The sequence below is a fragment of the Dermacentor andersoni genome, chromosome 10 (genome assembly GCF_023375885.2).
Source record: "Dermacentor andersoni chromosome 10, qqDerAnde1_hic_scaffold, whole genome shotgun sequence".
NCBI lineage: Eukaryota > Metazoa > Arthropoda > Arachnida > Ixodida > Ixodidae > Dermacentor > Dermacentor andersoni.
In genome coordinates, this window is record NC_092823.1 from 16,761,809 (window position 1) to 16,773,849 (window position 12,041).

The 12,041-nt window shown below is 45.4% G+C and overlaps 1 protein-coding gene across 9 annotated transcripts in view; it reads right to left on the minus strand.

Annotated features, from left to right (window-relative positions):
• LOC126519323 (methylthioribose-1-phosphate isomerase) overlaps positions 1–12,041 on the minus strand; it is a 105,574-nt gene that overhangs the window by 28,979 nt on the left and 64,554 nt on the right. For 6 of the 9 annotated variants that reach the window (XM_055065271.2, XM_050168956.3, XM_055065268.2 and 3 more), the window contains 2 exons: positions 11,462–11,629; positions 10,090–10,308 (listed from right to left, as the gene is read on the minus strand). In XM_055065271.2, the coding sequence (XP_054921246.1) occupies positions 10,190–10,308; positions 11,462–11,629 (287 nt within the window). In that variant the 3' untranslated portion in view covers positions 10,090–10,189. Of the gene's footprint in view, positions 1–10,089; positions 10,309–11,461; positions 11,630–12,041 lie in introns of those variants that run through there. The other 3 variants (XM_072284953.1, XM_055065272.2, XM_055065273.2) reach the window with 1 other exon arrangement.

The following is a 12,041-nucleotide window of genomic DNA, read 5'->3' on the forward strand; positions in this document are numbered from 1 at the left end:
TTTCTATGCGTTCCCAATTCGTATGCTATGATTCTGCGGATTCATCTGTAGTCGACGTCACCTCAGGGGTCCCACAGGGATCTGTACTTGGCCCTCTACTATTCTTATTGTTTATTAACGACCTTCCAGACCATGTTACTTCAAAAATACGCCTCTATGCAGACGATTGTGTTATGTACAGCCCAGCTGACTCACTCGCTGATCATCAGCGCCTTAAAGATGCCTTTGTTTCATTTTGTGACTGGTGTGCTACCTGGAAAATGAGCATCAATTTTGATAGAACTGTTATAATGTATTTTACTAACAGAAGCAGGCCCGTATGTTTTGATTATATATGCAACGGTGTACCACTAACACGAGTTTTTCAATACAAATATTTAGGCGTCATTTTTAGACCCACCTTGTCTTGGTCCAAACATATAATTACATTTGTAGTAAAGCGCTAAAAGAACTTGGTTACATCCGCCTTACTTTGTCTGCTGCTCCGAGGGACACTAAATTAGTAGCATACAAAACACTGATTCGCCCAATTTTAGAATATGCTTCCTCTGTATGGAGCCCATATAAACAATGTGAAATTAATTGTATTGAATTGGTCCAGAGGAAGGCTATTCGTTTTGTTTACCGTCGCTTCAACAGACTTTTCACCGTCAGCTGCTTTGCGGAATTAAACCTCCAGTTTCTTTCTAGACGGTGGCACATAGAATCTCAGAAGATTTTCTATTCTTATAAGAACTCTCTTTGTAACCTATCAATCCCTCCCTTTTAACGCCTGTTTGCTCGACTTCAACTAGAGCTTATCATGCCTCTAATGTTAGACCACTCCATCCACGCACTAACACTTTCAAATAGTTTTTCCCCCGCATGATTGAACAGTGGAATTTGTTACCTGCCGAAGTTCGTTTGTTACCCATTTCTCAATATTTAAATGCTGTTGCTGATGTATAGTTCCTTTACATTTTTCTATTTCTATGTTCCTGTTTCTGCATATCATAATTAGTTTTACTTGCATGTACACCCACTCCTGCCATAGCCCTAACGGGCTGCAGATTGTATGAAAAAAAAATGCGTAGTTTGTATGAAAAAACAATGTGTAGCAGACTTCACCAACTTGCCCAAGACGAAGTCCTAGTCAGACTCAAAAATCTCCTTCAGAGATTTTCTTATTGTGATGAGAATTTCTGTCACTGCACGGCACTCTGTTCGAACAAGGCCTTCACTGATAAGATGGGAGAAAAGAAAGGTTATAGAGGCAAAAATTGTCACATTGTCACTCAGATATATTCCTTAACGCAATGCCTAAAAGATTTTTTTTTGTTGGACAAGAGGATCAGGCTAAGGCTCAAGACCTATAAGCATTCTATTGCACAGATGAAGGGATTAACCAAACAAGCCCTGCGAAGTCAAGGAAGATCCATACAATGGAAACTTGGCATTTGCTTGAGAGTGGCATGCATGGACCTGCAAACCCACACCGGTCATATTAGCGTGCATCTCACATCTATAACCTAATGCAGGTTCCTGCAATGAACCTACATCGTGTTTGTAAACAAGTTGCGAGGAACATTTGCGCAAACCTGGTACCTCGCATAGCGCCATCAAAAGAAGCAATACTAAATAACAGCTTAGCAAACTAGCTGGAAGAAATGTAAGAAAATTTCTTGGTCTAGCCAAGCTTTACAACAAAATTGAGCCAGAGTAGAATTATGAGCGGCTGGGCCACGTGCTGCAATATTTGTCTTCATAGTTTACATTGGGGTTGCTCAACATGTTCCTTTTGAACTGTGGCGAGCAGGTGCTCAAGCAAGTCGCGATTCGCTAGCCGCCAAAATCCGAGATAAACAAGGGAACAGTATGAACATGAAAGACAAGAAACAGTAGAGGTAAATGCGACGTCGAGTGCCATATAAAAAGTGCAACAGCTCACTTACTCAGGCAATATCTGCAACAGCAATCCTACGAAGGACGAAACATTTTTTTTTTTTTTCGCGATCGATGCACAGCACTAAGCGGCAACTGCGGCAACAAGCACTTGGAACGAGTTTAAACGTTTTTACCATAAGAGCAAAAAGTTCTGCCAAACTAAGAGCCCACATATGCCCCATTCACATCAGTAAATTCAACAAACAAGAAGCAAACGCACTGAAAAACGTAACAGGAGCTGCACAAGATCACACTACCAACCATAAACGCGCTCCAAGGCATAAGGAAACGAGCTGCTCCAGCGTTGCGCCCAAGTGTGGCTCGAGATCGCAATCTCGAACACCATCCGGTTCTTCCAGCGCAACTAACTAGAACAACATTCTATCACACAACACAGTAAGAAACCGTAAAATTGTGTTTTAGCTAGGCTGAACAGCTGAAGGTGCTCCAGCAGCGCGCGCAAAACTAAACCGGAACACGCCATACTTGTTTAAATAACGTCATCATAACTGTGACGTCACTTCCGTGCGTGGCAGCAGCGTTTTAGTATGGCATTTCGCTTCTACCACGCGCGTGTCACCAGTTACCGCCTTTTATTTATTGCTAGCTCCTTCGTATTAGCACGCTGAACGGAAGGTACATGTTCATCTCCCACCCTTGACGCAGGTTTGGTCGCAAACCGCCGTTAATAGACAGTTTTAGTTACACGTACGTAGAGGCTTCACGTACGCAAACGTGAAAAGCCTACGTACCTTACGTGCACGCCATCTGAAACGCTTTTTTAGCTACACGTACGCGACGCACGCCAAGAGGGACCCCGTAGCTCCATCTATCGGGAAATGTGAACACGGCGGTAGAACGGCGGTAGCCAATTCAATCCTGTCGCCGTGTTTCGGTGCGAGCCGTCTGCGCGCGCGCGGCCCGCTATCGCTTGTTCGTGATCTTGCGGAACTCCCGCGCGAAGCTGTCTACGTGCGCAAGAAACGCACGCAAAGAATTGAATCTCACGTACGTCCGTGAGACGCGCGCGCGCCCGCTACGTTCTACGCATGCGCACGGCTCACACGTAGAAGCTCTACGTACGCAAAGCCTCTACGTACGTGTAACTAAAACTGTCTAATTTTCTATTCGCATGTGTGTTGTGAAACAGCCAATTAACATGCAGCTACCATAATGCAGTGCAAGTGTAAAGTTTTCGCAGTGCCTATTCTGTGGACTAGACCACAGGATAAATTCTCACTTTATTTTGTGGACCAGACCAGAAAATACGCTTCAGCTTTATTTTGTGGACCAGGGGACAGCGCAATATAGACTTCATCTTGCGCTTTAGCTTTAGACCAGGCTATCGTATGCTATGCGCTGTAGCCCATAGCCCCGAAGCAACCAACCTTTAATGAATACTTTGTTTAGCGCAAAACGACAGAGACAAAGACAAGAGAGTATTCATGGATTCGCACCAACTAGCCCGCCAACGCATTGTGCTGAACAACCAACCTTTCTTGACGGTTTTTCTCACCTGACATACGTGGTTTTTCATATCAGTAAGTGGAAGCCGCAAAACGGAGCCGTAAACACGCAGAGATAACTTTGTTCATATGCCTAATGGGTTTAAAGTTCGAAACCCACTTTACTTCAAACTTGCCTGTCATAAAGCTATTTAGATTCTGGGGATGTTAGCTTGACAGTTAACATGCTGAAACTGCTGCTCAGATGGAAATACGTGTGCCATCTCTGCATCACAGTCTACATACATCATGTCAGTCTACATGCATCATCAGTGATGCATTTTTTAATTGCTGTTCGTAAAAGCTTGCCTGCTGTACATGTACAGAACTAATCCAGAGTGGTTATCAAAGCACACAAATAGCCATATTAATGCACATGAAATGAATATTTCTTACAATGTATTCTTGCAACAACAATGACTCTGACAGAGGGACCACGATGGTAGCAATGCCAGTGGTCTTACAAGAAATATGGTTCCTACAAGTTTCGAAGGCGGAGATTAGAACTATTTTTCCAAAACACTATGAATAGCTTTATTGCACTAGAAATACAAAAATGAAGTGGTGACAATGGTGGCAACAATAATACTGGTTACGGTGTCATCCATTATTGGTAGGAGTCTCTGCAAAACCATGCACTCGATTTGGGCAAACCATTGGGACATGCACATTTCAGATGTCTCCATTTCAGACAGAAATCGCAATAGCAGACTGAATTCGCCTTGCCAATAAGTTTTTTGCATGGGGGACAGAACCATACCGGTTTTCTCTTCTTCATTTCTACTAGTGACATTACAGAGAGCCAGGCATCAAGTATGGCTTTTTCTCTGCCAAACTGCAGGTATTATCTAAAATTGCCGAGGATACCTTTTTGGCAATACTTGAACCACGTGTTCTGAAATCTTGGTGCCATTTGTTGTGTCGGCAGCGGCAGGCAAGTGGGGGGCCCCCGGCCAGCGAACGCGCGGCGAGCGCCGACGCAGTGAAGGAGACTCGGAGCTAACTGCTCCCGATGAAAACCGGAACGAAGACTTAGCCGACTCGCGGCCGTTTATTACTAAACAGGACTTCACATGCCAGATGACACCTCCTGATTGGTCCCAGCTCGTCACATGACAGAAGGGGGTGCGCCATCTAGCTAAACTACTACGAAACATAAATGTATGATAACACAGAGATCTGACAGGGGGCGACACTATACTACACCATTTATTGCAGCTTCCAAACTGCAACTATCCACAGACCATCCGAGCATGACGTTCGCACGATCAGCGGGTGCCTTCTTGGTGAATGGACGTGTGCACCTCCGTTTGGTCTGCCTCCTTCCTTCCACTGTGCTTCAATGTTACTGGTAACTTGATGTGGCCAAGGTGGTCCACAGAATCAAACAAGAATTCGTCAATATCAATAAAACGCTTCACAACACTGTATGTATTTCACAAACCTAATGTATTTTCCGTCGAATCCCGTTTATTGTTTTGTTTTGTATTTGTACTGTACCCACGCCCTCTGTAATGTCCTCTGGGTCCCGAGGGCATAAACTAATAAATGAAATTTAAAAAAAATTAAGTACAATATAAGACAGAACTGACAACTCTTCAGAAAAGCCATGGAAATGCATCACTGAAAGCAACTGCAACGCAGCTTAGCAATTGCTACCGCACTACCCAACAAAACAAAGCTGAAGTGTATTTTGTGGTCTGGTCCACAGAATAAAGTGAGGGTTTATCCTGTGGTCTGATCCACAGAATAGGCACTGCGTAAAGTTTTCGCAACATGTGTTTGAAAGCCGGCGCACGCCAAGACGCTGCGCTCCCCCTCGCGCACAGAGAGAAAGCGGCTGTCTCACGTAGCCGACGGAATTCGCCGCTTTTACGGCTCCGGTTACGATTAGCGTGCGGATGGCGCGCTGATGAAGGCCACTACACGTGCTACAAAAGCCGGAAAACTTTTCCCGCATATAAACCGTCTGTGTAGATTGCCGACAGCTTTGGGGCAGCGTACAAATGCCGACGATCGCATCCCTCCTTACGTTCCACGAGGAGGCTTGCAGGAACATAACAGTACAGTTGTTTGCCCGGAAACGAACTTACTGGCCCGCTTAATACAGCTTTGCAAAAAACATACTCACCAAAGAACATTTTTAACACGAGGAGATGCTAGCACTTCGCTTTCGTTCGCGTCGAAAGTACTGCTTGCTACCAGCATCTTTAGCTTCTTGGAGAGGCCGGTTACGTATACATGTAGGGAGCAACACGGAACTCCTCAGAGAAACGCAAGCTCTCGAAATTTACCATTACCGTCTCACCAAACCACAGCGCCAAACCACCTTGCACCGTGCTTCATGTGTGGCGGCAGCGGCCGGTCCGGACGAACACCAATGTTGACATCACGAGGCTCCCGACCAATCACAGGCGGAAACGAGGCGCGCGAGCTGCCCGAGTCTGCTGCTGCACTTTTCGTCGAATTAAAACCTGTTTGCGCTTTCTTTCGCTCAATTTCGATGCGATATTCGTATTCGGAGGGTTGAAAACCATTAGGTACAGCTCTTCACTCACTCTTTCTGGAAAACTCTTCAGCTTCCCTTTAAAGGTAAGGGGGAGAAAGATAGAATTCACTCGTATAGACCATTGACCATTACATCGGTAATATACAGGCTATCAATGCAGGCAATCAAATTAAAGCTTCAAGCATTGGCAGAGAATAATGGCATTTTGTGAGAACTTCAGAATGGCTTCAGAATAGGTAGGTGTTTAGATGATAACTTGTTTGTTCTTACTCAGTGTATTGAAATATCAAAAGTAGAAAGCAGACCATTATATGTGGCATTTTTAGACATTACAGGAGCCTATGACAATGTAGACCGCAACATTTTGTGGGATATTCTGGAAGGTGAAGGCTTAGGTGACGACTGTCTACAGCTTTTGAGAGAGATTTACCTAGAAAATACCGTTTGCGTTGAATGGCAAGGGATGAGCAGTGAGGAGAAAGTTCATATCAACAAGGCACTGAGGCAGGGGTGCCCTTTATCCCCGCTGCTGTTTATGATGTACATGGCGAGGATGGAGAGGGCGCTACAAGGAAGTAATATCGGGTTTAATCTCTCATACAAACAGGCGGGTACAGAGAAAGAGCAGCAGCTCCCAGGTTTATTTTATGCGGACCGCATTGTGTTGCTAGCTAACAAGCAAAGTGATTTGCAACGTCTGGCTAATATCTGTGGGCAGGAAGGCAACAATTTAGGTTTGAAATTTAGTGTTAGAAAATCAAGTGTTATGGTATTCAATGAAAACAGTGAACAGCGCAGATACAGGGCCAGGAAATGCCTCGGGTAACAGAATATAAATACCTTGGTATATGGATAAACGAAGGCAATGGATATATAGAAACACAGGAAAAGATCATAACACTAAAGGGGAAGAGAAATGCAGCCATAATGAAGCACAGAGCGTTATGGGGACACAATAGGTACGAGGTCCTCCGAGGTATGTGGAAAGGGGTAATGGTTCCAGGACTTACTATTGGAAATGCGGTTGTTTCCTTTAAATCAGGGGTACAATCAGGACTCGATGGGAACCAAAGGTCAGTGGGTCGCCTCGCATTGGGCGCTCACGGGAAGACTACAAATGAAGCTGTGCAGGGTGATATGGGCTGGACTAGTTTTGAAGTGAAGGAAGCTCGCAGTAAAATTGAGTATGAAGAACGCCTGAGGAATATGGAAAAAAGCGAATGCGCTGGGAGAGTGTTCAGGTATCTGTACAGGAAAAACATTGATTCACAGTGGAGGAAAGGAACTAGGAAACTTACCAGCAAGTATGCGGTCTGTAGGGTGGGCAACGTAGCAACAAAGAAGGTCAAGCAGAAAGTCAGAGAGGCTGAAATAATCTCATGGGTGGCAGCAATAGAAAAGAAACCTGCCATGAGTAACTACTTAAGAGGAAAAAACGAAATCAGGAAAGAGACAATTTATGATAACTCAAAGGAAAGCTCATTACTTTTCAAAGCGAGATCGGGATGCCTTAGAACACGCACCTATAAAGCGAGATATAAGAAGGAGGAAGCATGTGCTTGCTGCGGTAAAGCTAGGGTAACTATGGAGCATGTTTTATTAGAACGTGCAGATGTCTACTCAGCGGTCGATTTAGGCACCACTGGCCTCCTTGAAGCCCTTGGGTTCAACGGGAGCAGCGGAAAAATAAACATGTCCGCAATAGGCATTAGTAAGAGGCGATTGGAGGATTGGTGGAATAAAAGTAGGGAAACGACAAAAGGCGGAGACGTACAAAAGCACAGTTCACAATAGGGGATCAGAAAATTTGGGTGTGGAAGTTCCTAGTATTTTTTTTTCCTTTTTTGTTGTTTAACCTAGGTAGGACATTAGGCAGTATAATAGCAAGAGCTTGTTGGCGCAACCCACCGCCCCATTCCGAAGGGGACGCTCCATCCATCCAAGCCATAAAAAGCTCAGCATGGTGTCAACTGCCATCACCCCGTTTCAAAGGGGACGCTCCTACCTTCCATCCATCCATCGAAGCCATCATTGCAGGTCATGTGGGCTTCTAGGCGCCTTCGCTACCATGTGTACATATACCTTGGTTGATGCAATCATGGCGACCCATGCAGTTCTGAATGCATGCGGTCCGTGTGCTCCGAGTCGAAATGAAACAATTTCTTGCACGTGCTGCAGACAAAACTGTGATTGATGGCGATGCAATCAGGGATGGTGACAATATGCAGTTGTAAAGGAACATGGCCAATGTGCACCAAGTCAAAACAGTACTGTTTGCTGCAACCACGGTGGACAAAACCATGGTCACTATCAATGAGATTGAGGATGGCAATCATGCAGATCTGAAGACAAGCAGCCAACTCAAGCTTCCCGTCAAAACAAAACTATTTGATGCGACGGCCGCCGAAGAAACCGTGGTGGACACTAGATGCTATCATGCTTTCACTACTCTGCTGACTAGCACTATGTTGTCTGTTGCAAGGACCATACCATCGGGTCCACTGTAAGAGCTCCAAGCTTCTAAATATTGTTCCATTGTTTATTAACAAAGTGCTATGCAGTTCTAAAGGCACGCGGCCGACGCGGTGTCATGTGCAATCGTAAATGCAAAAATATAAAGACTATAAAGGGCACAAACAGGCACGATGCGTTCCGACTATTTCGGCATTCCTGTCACTTCTTTATGGTTTTCGCTGACGACTAGGGCGATGTGGACATTGCTGTTTCGTTTTGTTCGAACGTTAGCGCCACTTTTGCCCTATTGCGCTGCTCTGCGCTCACCACGCTCTAAGGATTATCCGGTTAACAAATATGGCTCGAATTATCTAGAGTTTGATGTTATTAAATTATGCGTACGCTTCCGGGACCAGAGAAAGAGTCCGAATTATCAGATTTTCTTGACTGATGAGCACCGAATTCAGTTTTACGGTGTTTCTCAGATGGAGAGGGTCAGAGGGCTAGGCTGGCTACGGCTGCCAGCAGATCGGCATGCATGAGCGCTGATTTGAGGCTGCGAAATAATCAAGATAATGGCGGTGGTGGCTTCGATTATTGCTGCTTGGATCTACAGTCAGGGCAAAAAGTCTTGAAAAATGTGACGGTGAAAGATTTAAGCATCCAACATTTCATACATCCTCACACATTGACTCTATAGTTTACTGTATGTGGCGGTGCCGCGGAGGCATCCCGATTATCGAGCATGTCCGAAAAATTGGTCGCTGAATGCACACTGTTGGTCAAAATGCAGTGTTATATGCATATTGGCTAGTTTGCTAGGACTTGAATTGTCTGCCATGCAGTGGCAATGGTGACAAAATTTTGTTGTTCTTCGTCCTATGACAAGGGTGAGACTGAGAATGGAGAGAAGGCATTATCAGCGAAATGACAACAGCTGTCACCATCAGGGTGGCGGAAACAACACAACAAAATAAACCGACATGATACAGCTAACAGCGCAAAAGCGGGACTAAAATGGAAGAAACTAATGACAAATTCTTATGGCATCTCCGAATGGTCGCTATGATCCTCTGAATCACAGTGGTCCGATTCCGGAAGTACTCTGGTATTAAGTCAAGCAGGAGATACCTTGCGCTGCAGCTGAACAGCCAGCTGCTCTTTTCTAAGCAGTGAGACTGAAGGAAACAGAAGCTGAAGGTAACTTCCGGTAATGCAGCCAGCGCCACTGCAGATGATAATCATTGTCACCATGAATGGAGTACGTGGGAGCGTCCCTTCACCAGTGCAATCATAGAAAAGGGCCAGATCGTGTTAACCAGAAACCAAAGAGATTCCTATCGGCGCTTTGATCTGGTGCAATTGGAAAGGATCATTTGACTGTAGCCAGAGTGCCCCTTTTCCACCATCCAAACAAGATCGATCTTTTGGGAGTGCCTGAGAGCAAATGCTCGAAAACAACCATCTGAAGATGCCATTAGCCCCGTTTTTGTATTGCTTGCCGCATTATGTTGTTGTACCAGCAAGCCCGGCTGAGTGAACTGAGTGAACCTTTGTTTAGAGCAGGAACATTATCCCTTCGGTATTCACCTAATTGCAGCCTACTTCACACACGGTAAACTCCCAAATGGCTTCTTAGTCTGTTATGCCAGATAGCATGAATCACACAGGGAATGGGAAAGTACAACGCTCCTTGCATCGTGCTTGCCACATTTATAATTTCAAGCCTGCAAGTGGAACATGCTTAGGTGGCATCGACCCAAGAGGGCACCAGTAAGCATTCTGTGCCTGAGATGCTTCAGACGCTGAGACTGTCAAGCACCCGCGAAGCTGGGAAGACACCTTTCTCGGTGATGATGCCTCCTGTAATGAGCTCGGCTGGAGTGACGTCGAACGCTGGGTTCCAGCACTCAATGCCTGCGCACAGAAATAGATGGATCAGCAACCGTGTTTTTATTGCAATGCCAATTTATATGGACGCTTGGCAAGCATTTAGGCCGCCGCTGCCGTGCTGTCCCACTATCAGCAGCACAAGCCTGTACGCGGAAGGTTAGACAGTTTCCAGAGACGCAGAGTGCATTTGGCTACAAAAATGACGAAGCGAAGTGGGCGTACCATCAACTCTCCACTCAAAGCAGTGGTGGAGCCAGGCCAGCGTTCTGCTGCTGGCATGATTGTTGTGCATACGCACCCTATAGGCACAGCAGCATATGAAGCTGCTACGTGTATAAGCAGAACGAGCAGTAAACTTCAAGCTAACATTACCTTCTAATATTTCACCGGGCACTGATAATGCTGCCAGTCCCTGTCTCGTGGACCATCGAGGCCTGCAATGCCAACGCTAGTGCTCCTCCTCCCACTATCATTGTGAGACGCCTTGCCAAGGCACTGTCCATTCTGCCCAACAGCAGTTCCCTTGCGAACTGCATTGCACCAACATGTCATAGCCTCTCGTAGTTAGACCACCATCCAAGAAGTCCTAGCACAACACTAAACCTGTCATTGCTTCGCCTTTCATGAAACTCACTGCAATGCCCTGTGGGTGTAGGGATGTATTTCGCAAAGTGGAAGACGACACAGTGATAGCGGAACAGACAACCTGGCTTATATGTCCATTTATCATCATTATGGCAAGTATTTTTCACAAAGTTCCCACCTTTGAAATCTTCACCTTCCCATACTCTCGTCCCGTTCCCATGTCAAATCCCTGAAGTTTTTGTGTTCTGATTAACCCTTCACAGTTTCCTGGACTCGGTAACTACATCACACCCGTTAGACATGCATTCACTAGACACTAACAAAAGTTGAACATATATCCTTTTTATCATCGCACCAAGGCATTTAAGTAGTTTTGTTTTTGTCTGTACTATAGAACATTGGAATGCTTTATCTAGTCATGTCCAATCTTTATCACCTGTTGAATTTTTTTGTATACTGTTAACAATCGATTTTGCATTGTACCTTGTTTTTATCTTTGCAATCTGTTTCTTGTACTCCTCACTACTGCCCTTTGGGGCTGCGGTATGTTGAAATAAATGAATAAGTAAATACATAAAAACCCAGTGCTCACCTGCAGGTGCCAGTTGGATGCCCTGTATAGATGTCATCTCCTGTGCTGGCCTCTCCTCGATGGGGATTTCCCTACCAGTTGCTCGACTCCTGTCCACAGTGGTGGTAGGTGAGGCCACATAGAATGGCACACCATGATGCTTGGCACAGATAGCCAGCTGGTATGTGCCTGAAAGAAAACACCTTCTTGGAGCACTCGGCTGTCAAGGCTGTCTATGCCTTTCAGGCATACTGAATGTCCCAGTGCCTCGAGTTGTCGATTAATTCGCCCTCGCTCTGCGATCAGCTAGCCTCCTGGTTAGCTTAGATATAAGCTTGTGCGAATATTCGATATTTTCGAGTAGTTGTACGAATAATGCGCTATTCGATATTCACTTCGATTCGAATTTTGTTATTCGGAGTATTCGGCTCGAACGAATAGCCACACGCGGCAGGGAGAAGGCGTTTTCGGAAGTTTCGGTTTTGGATTCAGTAATGCCTCTCCCAATCCAATCCCCCGCCCCCCAATCCGAACCAAGCCGGGAAAAAACAGAACTATACTCAGAACAAAGGCGTACAAAAAAAAATCATCTCGCGGGCGT